Consider the following 16632-nt stretch of genomic DNA (forward strand, 5'->3'; position numbering starts at 1 on the left):
ACGATCCACGTGTCTGAGATAGGCAACCAAAGATACTGCTCATATTCAGGTTGAGCACCGTATCTCGTCATGGCCAGCCCAAACATCAAACTATATTTGTCTAATATTTGTCAAAATAATATGAATATTAGGAAATGTGGAAAACGATGAAAAATTTAATTCGGAAATCAACTAAAGCAATAATGAGTCAATTAAAAATAGGACTGACATCAAATTCAGTTATTCATCGGGATAATGAGGTTGTGAGACATGGTGCTCAACTTGAACATGAGGTGTAGAGTCGTTCGTGTCAAGTGTGCGCATTTAAGGATTTAGGTTCGTGTAAAAATTAAACAAAAAAAAATAAGGACAAAAGAACCCATGCATATGATAAAGCATTTATTGAACTAATAATTAAATTAAGTAATAACACATAAAACTTTGACAATTGGAAAGAAAAAATGGTTAATGAAAAAAATTCAAAATACGCGTTTCTTCGGGTAAGTGTGCGCATTGTTCTTGAATAGTTATAGACTTCTAAATAACAAATTATTTTGAAGACTAGATAAATAAATAATGCGAGATCGACTTATTACAATAAAATCACATAAAATCAGATGCCTAAGAATGAACTTAAAGAAATTTTAGAAATTTAAAAGAATCTTCAAAATCAGCTGATAATTTTACGAGGATTATTTGTGGCAGCGATCACATTCAAAACTACCTCCTTCATAAAATGTACATTGTTCATGCTACGTGGCATTGTGATCAAAAACTGAAATAAAAAAAACATCATTAGTCAATTTTTTTTACAACAACTTCATTACTTTCTCACATAAAACAACAGGGGTATCTAAGTAGGTACCCGCGCACACTTGCCCCAGACCGAGATTTTTGATAGATACTCATATAACTTTACTCATACTAAACATAACCTTAAATTATATACAGAATAGTAAACTTAAATAAATCACTAACATAAAAAAAATTGATTTACCTTGGTGATTATATTCAGTTCGATGTGACAATATTTGTCAAGATGACAAAAATTATAGTTGGAGCGTCGAATTCTTTTTATTTATATTAAAAAATAAATGGACGACACGATGTCGCAATCTTGTAGATGAATTAAGTCTTTGTTACCGTACGTTTCAGTTCCCTACGCATATCAAGACTTTCCCTTCTGCCCTTCGTAGATAAACAGGGTGCGCACAGTTACCCACTGCGCACGGTTACCCCTAACAACTCTAACTGCGGTTGCCTGCCTCAGGCGCACGGATCGTTCCGCTGTTAGAAAAACTCACGGTATATACTTATACAGTGAATTCTCGGTTATACGTTTGGCACTTGTACGTTTCTCGCTTATACGTTTTTAGCACTTATACGCTACGTATTCAATCCCTCAGTGCTGGTCTCTGTTCGGTTATGCGTTGTTACAGTTGACTTCTTATTCGAAATTTTCGATTTGACGTTGAACTTGCCTATCGTTGGATGGCGTAGCTTGACATACCTGCCTAATTCTGTCCCAAACACGTCCTGGCAAGTTTAGGTCCGCGCCTCATCTACAGAAAGATTCTTTACTTACCGGCACTGGATTAACCTTAAGATTAATAATATTAGTCGATTTCACTAGAGATGAATGTAAATATGTCAAGATGATAGCTATAAGACCGCTGAAAATCATAAATTTTTCATTTTTCAATCATGAAGGTTTGGAATATTTAGGTATTTCACTCAAACGTTTTTCTCATTTATACGTTAATATTGCCATACCTCTTGCAAAACGTATAACTGAATTTTTCACTGTACATAGAGAAGATGAGCTACGCTTTTTACGTCGATGTTATTGTGCTGCAGTGTGTTTTTAGGATGAGAAAGTATAAGGATAGTTCACAACTTCTTTCGCGTGCGTGGATCGGCGATCATTGCGACTTGATCTTTTAGTCGTGATTCAAAATTTATCTACTTACAATCAGTGCCGCCTTATTCACGCAGCCATGATTGCCGGTCATAACACCGATACATGTATAATGTACATGTTTTTCAAGTGTCGCCGAACGGAGGATACGAGACTAGATGACCACTGTTTACGCTAATTATTAATTATCTGAAGGCCCAAGAGCATAGCAGTTCGTATACTGGGTCAGGGACTTATCAAAGAAATGAGCATATTTTATTTTACGTATTATCATTGGTATTTTTTTAAGATTTGTTAACAATTGAAAAATAAAGTCTACGGAAATATTAAATCATTCAAATCATTAGAAATTTTCTGAAATCACTGAAATCATTGAAATAATTTATTAATTAAACTCATCCAATTCAATACATAAACATAAATTTCAACAAACTTGGTTACAGTTTTTTTTCCACATAAATACATATTCTGAATGATTTGAAAAATGTAGAAACTAACAGATTTTATTTAATGACTACAAAATGTTACGAAATTTCCATAATTTATGATGGTTTCTGAATGTTGTAACATTGTTAAAATGTATTTTTCTTTTGAAACTTTGTAAAAATGTTGCACTACTCTCAGTGGAATGTTATCAAATCATAAACCGTATGAAATATATAGACATATAAAATTTCATGAAATTATGCGAAATTATATAAATCGTCTGAAATTGTGTAAAATCCGCAAAATTGTTGAAATCATGTATAGGAAAACTGCGGAAAGTTGCCGTAGTGATTGTATCTTTTCGAGTAATTAATCAGCAACTGCCACTGTTCCAACGAAGTTTGAGGTCTGACAGACTCACTGGAAAAAAGTTACAATAAAATTATGGTTTTTGACACTTGACACTAAATGTTTTAACGATACAATTGAATTCATATCATGTGATTAATTCTTATTTATTGAAAGCAAATCACTTATTTGAGGCGGAAAACATTCTCCTTTGGTAATACAGGAATACATTTTGACTATCAAGACAACAGACAAATAACTTCAAGAACCGGACGAACTATCCAGTCACGAACTATAACAACTACAGTAATCAGTAAAATAATCTTATACCACCATAGTACACAGATTATTAACGACACCTATTACATTTAGAGTTTAAACATGCAATTGTTGAAGTATAAACTTATGCACCACTATATTCCTTCTGCTATTACCTGAAAACCCCCCTTTGTCAGAAACTGATCTTTTTTTTAATCAGTTTGAAAAATAAGCTGCAAAGCTCCACGCTACGCTTGGGGCAAATTGGTGCATGTTTGAAACATATTCCCTGATAGTAATATATTCATTAATTTTTTACTGTGAATTTTGAATTAATACTGGAAAATACTACGTGTATATCATACAACACATCACATCCACGTTTTTAGTAAATGGCATCAAATATTTCTTCACTAACTCCAAACCCATCTATTAAAATTTATCAAATAATTAGCATAAACATTGGAGAATTTGAGCAAAACTGCTAAATTTATTTTAGGTGAGATAACTATCCCTGTACTTTGTAATTTCAATTTACAAGAAGACTGTTGAATGTTACAGAAAAAATGGCGGAAGATGGTGCAGGAGGTTCCAATCAAGGGATAGGCGGTAGCAGTGGGGAAGCAAGTCGACTGCAGCTGTTGCAAGAAATGCGACAACAGAATTTTGACAGTATCCGATTCGCATCATACCGAACTGCTTGTAAATTGAGATTCATTCAAAAAAAAGTCCATTGTAAGTACATCTTGCAATGAAAAAATTCTCAAAATCAACAGTTTGAAGTGATCACAGATTCTCATAGTTGGCATACAAATAAGATCATTCTACAACCCAACATTTAATAATGCTACAATTTATTTTTGTGATTTAAATCAGCTTTCCATCACATTAATCAAGTATTAATCTTGACGACTCTACGAATTTCAGATTAAACGTAATTTTCATCCGCAAACAAATTGTCAAATCATTACATCCGTTTTGATTTGCATGTACAAAATAAAACGAATACATTGGAATCCATTTGAATTTTTTAAATCATCATTACTGTTGGTACAGTGTCTTTAATATTCTGTGCTTCTGACCCTGTTTCTAGTTCACAATGTTGACATATGGAACGTGATCGAAGCATTCAGAGAAAATGGCTTGAACACATTAGAGCCGACGAGTACACTGGGAGTATCAAGGCTGGAAACCTTGCTTTCGTCTCTCTTTCACGCACTCAACAAAAGAGTACCCGTAGCTCAGCAAGCAAAAGTAGACGCTACCACAGCTCTTCTTATGAACTGGCTTTTGGCAGCATATACCAGTGGGTATGTAATCTAAAAATAATATTTATTCTACATTTCTGCTGATATCTTTGATAAAAATTATTTTAAATCTTTATTTTTTTTTAGGGAAAACAATAAAATATCTGTTTTCTCAGTAAAAGTTGCTTTGGCTACGCTATGTGCTGGTAAAAATATGGACAAATTTCGATGTAAGTATTCCAATCATTTTATCATGACAAATCTTGTTCATCGTTAATAATACAGTCATTTTAGTTATAAGTATGGCTTCTGCTCCTAAAAAGTCGGAGCCTCTTTTTTATTGCTTCATTTTGACGTTCTGAAAAAGATGTTCAAAATTGAGAACGAGATCACGTTCGCGTTAATAAATATTCAAGGTCAAAGGTCAACAAATTCGGTTTCTTCCTATGGCTTGGAGACCAATTGAGGATCATATCGAAATTCAAGATTATGAAATTTGACATAGGAAAGATTTTCTTCATTTTTTACGTACAACGAACCGTTTAGATGAAAACAAAGTGCTCTGTAGTTCCCGCACAAGGTGTACCAACGACCATATCTTTGGTTCGCCCCACTCACCGGCTTATGATATAATGGGAGTTATCAAAATAATTACTCCAAACAATGCTGTTATTAGTAATCTATTTATCATGAAGTGTACAACAGCATCAAGTACCAAAGACTTGGCGGCAGTTTCACATGTGCCTCTCCGCATGTACGAAAATCATACAGTGTCTGGATTCAGTAGAGTTGAAGTTAAAGACGTCAACTACAAGTAAGTATTATGCAAAACCGCCTTGAACATAATCGATCTAATCTGCATGTATGGCATGTCGAAAGGTGTATCAGATTTACCAGGTTGGAATGGCTTTATCGAATATCTTAAGTAAAACTGAAATAAACTGAAACGTCTCGCGTCATGTTTCTACCATTTATTCACAAGCCGTGTAGTAATTACAACACTGTTTATACGACGTTGAAGTGTGTTGCAGATGACGCTGCTTTTAATAATCAAGCGATATGTCTTGTGATTTTTAATCAGACACTATTCATGAAAGTACGTGAAACTGTAGCTGTTAGTGAACCTGGATCGGAGACTTCAAGCGTAATTCTGAGATTAGGAGGTTTCCACATGTTGATGTCGTTTCTAGGATGCATAGGGAAAAGAATTGCAGGAAATGGCATAAAAGAAGCCCTAAGTATTATATACGTTACAAATAATGTAGATAAAATGTGAAATGGCCGTGCTTATGCCCGAAGTGTCAGAGGCCATACACTACTCGGCAGAGTATTGTCGAGTCATATTTTTGACGATATGGAAATTAATGATGTCATATATGATTTCTTGGACAGTCATATTGAAGGTATAATGAATGGAACAGTGTCTTATGAAAATGTTGTAGCATCTAGCCAAATTTCAAACCATTTGTTGAGCAGTTTTACAATCAGTTGAATAAATGTAAAGCTCAAGGTAGTACGACACAATTATGGGTACTATATCTTGAAATGGTTTCTGTTATACATGACTTTATACATGCTGAGAGAACGGGAAATTGGACTCAGCACCTGAAATCAGTTACAAAAATGCTTCCATATTTTCATGCTACCGGACACTTTCTGTACCATTTATATTTACAAGACATGCTCGGTATAGAAGAAAGTATAGATCAGCTGACATTTAAAAGATTTACAGATGGCAAAGTGATAAAATCAACAGTGGTACCTGAACCGATATGATTATCGAACAAACATTGACGAAGTCGATGAAAATGGAAGTAGGATTTTCTCGTGGAAGGAGCACACAGGGTAGTGTATTATGCAAGTGGGTGTCCAGTATGCATTCCATAAACGCCATATGTAGGAAATTAAAAAATTGGATAGCAATGAGCCACATTTTGATGCCAGAGATATACGAATTAAAAGAGATGATGAAGACGTACTAAAATTACTTGAATAGGTCAAATTGCATAATCCGTTTCCAGGAATGAAGCAAATAGTGTCCTTGGCAACTACAATTATTAGTCATGACGAAATAAACTGTCACATGCACGTAATATTGGTCTTCAATCAATGAATAATATAATCGGACAGATATTTTCCAAGAAGAAAATAGCTCTCAAGAACGTATACTTGAAAATAAAGTCCGTACACTTTTGGCAATATATGGAGCTCTCAAGTCAGAGAATTCTCTTGACAATAATCAATACTCAAGTTTTGCGAAGTCAACTAGATTCAACAGAGCTGTAAAATTACCATCTCTTTCATCTACGATTGCAGCTGCTCAACAACAGTGAAGGTTAAAGTTAAATAGCAATATTTTGAATCCCGTTATAACATTGTTACTACTTGTACCGGACGATATTTTGCAAACGATTTTTTGTAATTGCACAAAAGGTTACAGTGCAAACTGCGGCTGTAGAAAAATTGAACTACCTTGCTCCATTGTTTCTGACCATTGTCGTGGACTATGATATACTGTCATGCCCGAAGCTTGTAGCATCGATCCTTCCGACGATGACATTGATGAAGAACTCACAACACCGATGCTGTCTCTTGCAAAGAATAGGACAATGCAATGCAAACACAAGATATTCACGAAGAGTAGAACAACGAAATGCAAGTGCAAGATATTAACGACGACATAGACGGGACATACATTTTTGATACTAAATATGAATTAAGGCTGCTGGGGAAACCGTGAGAAAAAAAACGCGCTTTGCATCCTACCTCGAAGGTGGTGCGAAAACGGATACTACACACGTTATACAGACATTCGTTGCTCTATACCCCGTAAATAGTCCACTGTGCGTAAAAAATAAACAGAATCTTTCCTATGTGAAATTGTATGATTTTGAAATTCAATCTCATCCTCAAAAGTAGTGCAAAAGCGGATACTACGCACGTTATAGCGGAGCAAGTTTTCTGCCAAATAGTTCAATGTACGTAAAAAATGAATGAGACCTTTTTTGTGGGAAATTATATAATTGTTATTTTTAACACTCGCCTCAATTAGTCTCCGAGCCATAGTGAGCGAGATAGTCGCAAAAAACTAAATTTGTTGACCTTTGACCTCGAATATTTATTAACGGGAACGCAATGTCGATCTCTATTTTCAATATCTTTTTCAGAATGTCAAAATGAAGCGATGAACAAACAAATATAAGATCCGACTTTTTTGGAATAGAAAATCTAAAATAACTGGATTCTAAGCCTAGTGATCCATTATGGTGATTTGGTTGATTTTCTGTTGCAATTGCTTTCAGATATTTATTCTCAGATATCAGATAGTAATGGGCACATGATCCATTGGAGGTTTGCTGATTATTTGAAAGAAGTTCTTGCGTTAACTGCTGCCGTTTACGAAACACCTTCATTTGGGTATTCCGAAGGATTAGCAAATTCAATATTTCCACCAGTAAGTAAGAAATTTGTGTATTTTCAAAGCACTGTTGCAAATTGTTGATTTTTAATCAGTGTTTTCAATTTCTTTGTAAATTTTAAACTTTTAGAATTCCAAAGTCACTGTCAATGACTTTTTGGATACACTCATGTCAGATCCTGCACCGCATTGTTTAATTTGGCTACCTTTGTATCATAGAATGGCTGCTGTTGAAGGTGGTAAGTAGTATACTGAATATGGAAAATCGAATGATCAAAATGACAATACTTAGATCAATTGACGGAGAACCCTAAAATACATGATCGTTTTTCAGTTGTTCATCCAATACCATGTGATGCTTGTCACAAAGAGAATTTCACCGGATTTCGCTACCGCTGTCAAAAGTGTCATTCGTACCAACTGTGTCAGGATTGTTTCTGGCGAGGAAGGGTTTCCGGACCACATAATAATGATCATGAAACCAGAGAGTACAGTAGTTTCGTAAGCATTTTTCCATCTTTGTTGCACATACAGTAGTACTTGCCTAATTAGCACAAAGCAATGCTCTCTAAAGTCACAATTCCTAGACAAGCACCGCTGAACTTATGATACGTCTACTTTGATTAGATTCTACAAGCGAGTGACGATAAAATAAAAGTATCAAAGTAAAATCGGTTTCTAGAAATCTCCGAGTAAACAAATTGGACATTCTCTGCGCAAGAGCTTCAGATGTGTACCAGAGAAAGGAAAGAATAATTTACCAAGGTTTCCAGAACAACCGGAGAAAACTCTAGATCTTTCACATATTGTGTAAGTCCTGTTATTGCTGGTAAGATCAGTCAATATTCACGTTCTGAGTAAACTAATATTGGCTTGATGTTTTATCAAGAAGAAATAGAGTGCCAAAGGTGAAACCCATAATTTGAACCACGTTTGAGGATAATTTATAAAGTGATGCTAATCTTTATTCATCTTTGTTTTGAATGACCAGTCCACCATCCCCTTTACCCTCACATAATGGATTTCCGGAGTCTGGGTTTATGGCTCCATTCGATTCTGGCTCAATGGATAGCAGATCAACGTTGAGGAGGTGAGTAAAATTTTTGGACCGATGAAAACTTTGAACATATTATGGAATCTGAAATCCTCCAAATGTTGGAACAGTAAGACAAGTGATATTTTCTTGTATAGCGCAAGAATGATCCCAAGATTTGGATGTCAAGAAATATTTTATTTTTAGTTGTCATCAACAAAACCAATTATTTAGCTCAAAAAATCTCTTTCATTGAACAACTATCACGCCACAAAGTAAATAATATTTGCGAATGCAACGTAAATCTGACATGTGATACATTTGGTTACAGTATGGATAGTTCGAGACTGGAGGATGAGCACAAACTCATAGCTAGATATGCCATGAGACTAGCCCAAGAAGCACGCGCTGTCGTAGTGGTGCGTTATTAGTTTAATAAATACTTATTGATTAGATTGCTCGGCTGTTGGACTTGTTAATTAGTTGATCAGATCGCAGACTATTATTATTTTGATAGATAGAACAGAGTCCGGAAAAGTTTTTACTACCAGTGTGCGATTGAATAAAAAGCATCTCCTAATTTTTAATCATTCTCCATATTGTGTTACATCAACAATTTAATGCAATTAAGACAACTAGATATTTAGCTAGCCTGATGCGCTGTTGAGTATGGCTTAACGCAACTTTAAACTTGTTTCAACAGCCTCGATCTGCATCCAAAATGTCTCAGGCTGACCAAGCGGTAAGTTTAAATTATAAGTTTAACATATAATTACTCATAATACATGCTTGCATGCTATGCTTGAACTTTGATCGAGAGTTATCTCGTAACGTCAACCTTGGGCATTCGTGAGTCTCAAATTACAAATTCACAGTGTAGCCAAATAGCTCTATTATATAATACGACAGGACGTTGAGTTTGACATTTTATTTTGAAATAAACATACAAGTAACTTTTCATAGCATTATGTAAAAAAATTCGTATGGTATTCGCCCGAAGATTGTTGAAGACACTAAATTAAACTCATATGCATTTATATGAGGAAATAGCTGAAAAGGTTGGTAAATTTTTGTAATAATTAACACGATAGCCAATTATCCAATTCGATTGCTGTTTGTTTTATTCAAAAGAATATAGGATGAGCTTCATAGATTCAGAAACAATTAGTAGGAAGCACTGTTATTCACAATAACATCAACCATTTCACTCAGTGAAGCATTATATCGCGCCTACGACATCTAAAATCTGGCTAAATCTACCTACTTGAATTTTGGAAACGGTATTCTTGAATGATGTATCTTCTTTGCTACCATCTCCTTTTTTTTTGCTTTTTTATCCAAGCGGAGATTGCTTGAAATTAAAATTGGATTTTTTATTAAAAATTTACAACTTTTTCATTCAATTAACAGAAAAAATGTAATAATTATAAGTAAAGTATGATCGTTGGGAAAAGCAGAAACTATCAGGAAATACTATCTCCAAATTTCAAGTAAATCTTGATGTGTTTTCGAGATATCGTGAGCACTGCAAAATATGTCACAGAGTAAAAAATGACTGACGTTATTTTCAATAACAATGCTTCCTATTATTTGAGTTTGCATAAAAGAAATATGTAAATGGAGCTCGTTTGATTGATTTCAAAATAAAACAAACCCCAATTGAATTGCATAATTGATTGTCAATATATAAATGACCAAAATTCACCTACTTCTTCCGCGTCTACTCGTGTATACCCCTTGAATAACGAATTCGACATAACACAATTATAAAATATTCTTGTTAAATTTATAAGACTTTTATTGCTAAATGTAGTCTCTCTACCTTAGCTGTAAAAAGAGCCGTTGTCTCACCCACTCGCATTTTCATGTGATCGTATTTGACAGTAATAGTAATTTGTTGTGACAGTTGTTTGCCGTGGTGAAGTTTAATTATATCTATTGTACTTACAATTGTTTTGGATTTCGATAATTAAAATAAATAAATATGTAAATTTATTTTGTTAATTACGCAACTGGTATTGTCTATTAATGAGAAATATTTATTTCTGTATTGAAGTAATTTAAATATAACTCAATAACTGTATAATGTGCATTGTTAAAGGGAAGGGCACCATCAGATGCAAATCTTACATCTTCGGACATATCAAGAGCGCAACGGGAGTTAATATCACATTTAGAAGCAAAGAACAAGGAGATTATGCGCGAGATTGCAAGGTTAAGGTATACCTGTGTCATTTATCTTCCTTTATATCAAGCCTTAACCTCGTGGTCATCCTGTCGAACCATCCTAGAGTCACGCATGTTCAAATTGTTCTGTTGATGCTTAATGTTTTTTTGTTGCGCCAAGTAAATGTTAGACTATAACTAAATAGCTCATACAGTCCAATTTACAATAAACAAACCATAATAATAAATGTTTCACAATTCAGTTGTTGCAGTAGTTACAGAATTTACACTTCCGAGACTTTAGAAATATGAATTGCGAAATTTTGTTCCAGACTGCAGTCAATTTGTAAGAGTTGAACCATTTGTACACGTACTCGCGCAAGGCTATTACCAGATCGACTTCATGGTACAATTTGTTGCAATGATGCCTGTAATTTGTATCAAAGTTTATCACTATTCGCTTTTCCATTTAATAAGCATTCTATATTTAAATATTTTCAACCATTATTACAGTTGCAAACCACCAAATATTTGAAATCATGCCATGTTTATACATAATCAACTTGTGATTGTTGAGATGAGATTGTCTGCTGCTAAAAAAAGTTATCTGATGTAGATCATGAAGATTTCTTTGCGTTGAATTAGAAAGATTTACTGTCTTGTAATGAAATATTCGTATCTAGGAGGCAACAAGAAATTAACGCTGCCGGATTGGAAAATCCAGCATTGATGTCTGAGTTGAGATCACTAAGGCAAAGAAAAGACGAACTGGAAACTCATCTTGTTACGTTACAAGATTCTCGAAGGCAGCTTATGGTGCAGCTTGAAGGGTTAATGAAATTGCTGAAGGTAACATACAATCAGTATATATAATCATAAAACTATACTCAGTAGTGGAGATCAGTTGAAATTCAGATGGATATGAATGAACTGCAATTCCTGGTTAATAACTTGTAAAATATTCGTCTTTGTGAACTGTTGGATCAGCATTTTGATTTGAGAAAGAAGGGTGTTCAAAGTCTGAAAAAAAAAAACACTTTTTACATTGATATCGCTAGAAAATGTGGTAGTACACTTAATATTACGGTAGTTACAATTATTTCTCATATAAATTACCATCACTGCACAACAGTTTTCATGAAAAATGTATTAAAATTAATTATGTACATTTTGATTGATGAAGAACCATCAGGCATCGCCAAGATCGACTCCGAATAGTTCACCAAGAAGTACAAAATCCCCGCCCCTGCCTCCGGGAGGCGTTCCTAGCAGTAGATCCGCTCCACCGACACCCGGAGGCCCGTTAACATCAATACCACAACAGCAACAACAAAATCAACAACCAATGTCTCAAAGTTATCAGAGCTCAGCGCCACCTACATCATCGGCAAATATGACAAACAATGCGATGCTTGGATCAATGCAGAATCCAATTCCTGATAGCCTCTCCTGCGTCGGTGGCGACGTAAGGTAGGATGGCATATGTAGATACGTTGGAGCCTGCTATACTTGCAACCAATATTAATTTAGTGTTGATGATTGCTAAATGTACGCACCCTTTTGACTAATAGAAATGTCATTGTTATATTAGTTTCAGTTCAAGAACAAGCCCAAATAATACTTCGTATACAGGTTAGATGATCTCTGAATCAGTACATGCGGCATAACTATATCATCTGCGACTTGTATGGGCATTAGATAAAAATCCAATTCGTTTTTTATCTCAATTCTACTTGGTATACAATAACGAAGTTTATGCTATGAAAAACGAATGTTCCGATGATGGAGCAGTTCATAAATGCAAAATGTTCACATACTAACCAACTAGTAATACTCGTACCTTGGAACTAGCTGTATGCAGTGAAATTGAACTATTTTTAATTACTGTTAAATTTTGAGTGTAGTTAACAGAAGTAATAAGTTTCTTTTTTTTTTTTTTAATATCAAGATCAACTATATCGGAAGCACAAAAATTATCTTTCATGGATGACCAATTTCATGTTGATTTACATATTTTCATTGGTTGATTTTTAATCACTAAAATTGGTATTGACTTAAATTTTAATGTATTTGCACCAACATATGAAAGTATTTTAAGTTCAGTGCTGTATTGTGTATTAATTGTTGCAAATTTGAAGGGAATACTATTAAGTAAATCCCATGCTTGCATAGAAGAAATGCAACACTCGATGAGTCTTACATACGTAGTGAAAGTCTGTTAATGTCAAACGATCAAAACTTACTCGCGAAATTCTTCACGTAATACAATGACTATTTGAGAGAAAAAGTTAATTAAAAGCTTGGAATAATTGAATTAAATTTCATATGCACGTGTAAAATTAAATTATCTCCGCATGTAGGTAATATTTTTCATCACTCTTGAAATATCCAAACATCACTTAATATTCTCTGATATGGATAATTTGGAACAGATCAAAGTCACCTTCTTCCATGCCAAGATTGTTTTATCTTAAAATCTGTGAAAGTATTTTATAGACTGTCAAAGGCGTGGAATAAAGTCTTTTTATACTCTGCACTATTTGACATCATTCATCATCGGCACTTCTATCATCTTTCGTTTTTTGCGACGTGTTTTTCTACGTTAGCCGAGTTTTGCCATACGTAATTTAAAAATTTGGACAAAAAAACCTCTACTAATTTACGCCAAGTTGTTTCACATTCTGGTAGAAATTAATACCTCCTGTAAACCTTTGTTGTAAATGTTTATCATCAAGTAGAGTAACTGGCCCTGACCGCTGACTTTTTTTTTTTACTACCGGCTAAAATTTACTATCTTTTATTGATACTCGAATTAGAAATCGAGAGAATTACTTGGAGGATAAATTTTAACTGGATGTAAAAAAATTGCCTCCAATCTACAGTAATTCCAGTAGTATTGTAATTTTTAATTGTAGGGAATGATTTAGTTCTTGCAACTGTTGTTATTTTTTTGGCAGCATGAAAATGATGAGTGTATTTATAAATGTATCTATTATTGTTGGTTACATACAATTATATACACCATATGCATGCATGCGAGATCTATCGAATTAGATATTTTTATGCTTATTGCTTAAGTGAGTCTACATTTAAATATTCTTTGATAGTAAAACTTTTAAATAATGCTGCCTTATGAATTTTATTTTTTTTGCAATGCTCTGCTGTTAAGAAAATTAAGATAAAACGCCCGCTTATTTCACATCATATTGTAAAAAATAAAGAATAAAAAAAAAACGTCCCGTAAATAAGGTGTTGCTAAAAAGCTGTTTTATTTTATTTCTGTATATTTAGTAAATTTGTTATTAATAGTAATACAAATTACGATGATATACAATTAAATTTTCTAGGCAATACGGAAATTGATATAAGAATAAAACATTGCATGATATTTTGCATTTTGTTATAAAATTTTGCATTTTTCTGGAAATATACAACCCATAGAAAATAGACATTTTCAATGTCAGGTCGGCGTTTGGGACAAACAGTTTACCTGGAAGTGGTTCGAGTAGCGCTAACAACAGCTTGGGACGTTCGTTGCGCAATGATTTGCTAGTTGCTGCAGACAGCGTTACCAATGCGATGTCAACACTGGTCAGGGAATTGAATTCAGGTATGCTATTAAAATGTTAGACACGATGCTGATGCTACAGATGGACAGTTAATTAACTCTTAGATATGAATAACTTCAGCAAAGTTGTCGTTACACTATTTACATATTCATGACATCAATGGTATGGCTTTAATCTCGCTACTCGTCGTTTTTCAAGAAGGTGAGCTAGAATGAATTAACTTTCCAAACTTAGTAATAAAGAAACCGTATGTTTACTATGTCTATCTGTTGCAACAGCTTCACACATTAATTTATGTATTAAATCTATTGCGCTTCCGTTTGAAACTTTTTTCCGTGTATATATTCTTATGTCATGCAATAATACCTGGATGCTAGGAAATGTTATCGTAATTAGCTTAATAATTATAAATACAGTCAAACATGGATATCTTACCACTGTTTTCTTGAAACTATCGAAAAATCCGAGAAGACAAGTTTTCTAATACCTCTACGAATCCGTTTGGCTTTTAATGTGACATCGGCAAGTGTTATATGTATACATTTAAAAAAATATCACCCACAGTTTCGAGAAAATAGCAGTAAGGTATCTACTGTATTGCCGGCTTTCAGCATTGGGAGCTTGTATATTTTCAAACATGCCTCACATGGAAGTGAAACAGCAACTTGGTAAATTGCGAATTAGGTTTTATGTGTTAAATTTTTTCTGCTTCATCTTGTCTCAATTGTAAAACTGTTTTCTGCCATTTCCACTGATGCTATTACTGCATCGTGTTTTATCTTGACATTACAAAGATACAATGAATTGCTAACACTTGCCAGTGCTTGTCTAAATTTTTCAAATTCTTCCAATTAATGTTACATATAAACTTTGCTTTATTTATTTATTGTTCTTCGAACCTTCATAATGAAGAAGCATGTCTGCTGGGCGTGTATTAAATTTCCATTGATTTCTGCAGAGAACATGGAATAATTATCATCACGCGCATGTTACGTAAAATTTATTATTCAAATAATTTTATACTTTAATGAGCACGTTATGATATTATATAAATTACATACTCGGGAAAAATTTTACCAGACAACACATTATTTAAAAATCAAAATAATAATTGCTTCCACACGGACCAGCATCTTAACACTTGAAATTTGTCGCGTATTATCACTGCGTGAAAATAAACTTTTCAACTCTTCGGTAGACTTTGTATTGCCCTGTGTTTAATTATTGCATTATAATATACTACTGCCTACAAATAATTCCCTACGACTTATTCTACCGTCTCAATTATTGAAGATACTATGTTTTGGTTATTGTACGGTTATAGTACTAAAAGTTGATACTGAGACGAATGATCAGAGCAGACAAAATTGGACACATCGAGTTTTAAAAGTAAACATTTAATGATCTGTATTATTTTCTTAGTTTGTTTTATTAATAGAAAAATCCTTTGTGATAACCGTACTTCTTAATTTATATTAACTTCACCTCTGTAATACGTTTTACTAACTTAAAATAGTTTTAGAGTACTTAGTTTAGTTTTCGCATGGACTGTACGGCTACGCAAGACACAAAATGGCATTTGCAGATTGTTTCAACACATAAATTTCGTTTCATAATGGTAGTAACAAATTAATTTGCATTGCAGACATAATGATAATTATGTTAAATTAAAAATATAATGATCATTTCCATTAACACTTGGACAGCAATATTTCAAATAGATCAATTTGAAAACTTCCAGGCCAATTTGAAATTGTGAACTATGTTGAAACTTGAGATTTAAAAAAATTTCTGTCAGTGAACATTTTACTCTGATAAGTCTACAAAATTTGCAAATTTCGTAACAGAGTAAGGATCGGTTAAAATAAAAATTTGGGTAATTGGACAGAATGATGAATTATAAACCAGTGACACTCTAGACGTGTTATGGAATGTGTGATATGCACCCTCTGTGAATGTCTCCTACTGGCTTGCAGACTCAGACCAGGAAGATCATACTCCAGCCCCAGCACGTCACAACATCAGAAAACCTTTAGGTAAGCGTATGTAATCTCCACTAGAATTTTTTTTTTTTTGTTTTATCGATACTCTATTAGTATTTAAAACTAACAAAACTTAATTGTGTCATTCCTTGTTATTATAGAGTAGTACGTGATATTGTAGAAACTATTAAAAAAAACAAAGAAAGAAAATGATAATTAAAATGCTTGCGTAAATTATTGGAATGCTACATGAAGTTGTATACCAAATAACGAACAATTTTTACATCT

The 16632-nt window shown here is 33.7% G+C and overlaps 1 protein-coding gene across 6 annotated transcripts in view; it reads left to right on the top strand.

Annotated features, from left to right (window-relative positions):
- The window catches only part of LOC124215291 (dystrobrevin beta), a 38523-nt gene that overhangs the window by 18415 nt on the left and 3476 nt on the right, over positions 1 to 16632 (top strand). For 2 of the 6 annotated variants that reach the window (XM_046618492.2, XM_069134694.1), the window contains exons 2-16: positions 3491 to 3664; positions 4023 to 4239; positions 4324 to 4406; positions 7479 to 7630; positions 7725 to 7833; positions 7929 to 8095; positions 8277 to 8404; positions 8586 to 8684; positions 8959 to 9046; positions 9331 to 9369; positions 10729 to 10847; positions 11477 to 11642; positions 11977 to 12263; positions 14258 to 14403; positions 16339 to 16398. In XM_046618492.2, coding sequence (XP_046474448.1) covers positions 3496 to 3664; positions 4023 to 4239; positions 4324 to 4406; positions 7479 to 7630; positions 7725 to 7833; positions 7929 to 8095; positions 8277 to 8404; positions 8586 to 8684; positions 8959 to 9046; positions 9331 to 9369; positions 10729 to 10847; positions 11477 to 11642; positions 11977 to 12263; positions 14258 to 14403; positions 16339 to 16398 — 2029 coding nt within the window. In that variant the 5' untranslated portion in view covers positions 3491 to 3495. The remainder of the gene's footprint in view (positions 1 to 3490; positions 3665 to 4022; positions 4240 to 4323; positions 4407 to 7478; positions 7631 to 7724; positions 7834 to 7928; positions 8096 to 8276; positions 8405 to 8585; positions 8685 to 8958; positions 9047 to 9330; positions 9370 to 10728; positions 10848 to 11476; positions 11643 to 11976; positions 12264 to 14257; positions 14404 to 16338; positions 16399 to 16632) is intronic. The other 4 variants (XM_046618493.2, XM_046618494.2, XM_046618495.2 and 1 more) reach the window with 4 other exon arrangements.

Source organism: Neodiprion pinetum, chromosome 3 (genome assembly GCF_021155775.2).
Source record: "Neodiprion pinetum isolate iyNeoPine1 chromosome 3, iyNeoPine1.2, whole genome shotgun sequence".
NCBI lineage: Eukaryota > Metazoa > Arthropoda > Insecta > Hymenoptera > Diprionidae > Neodiprion > Neodiprion pinetum.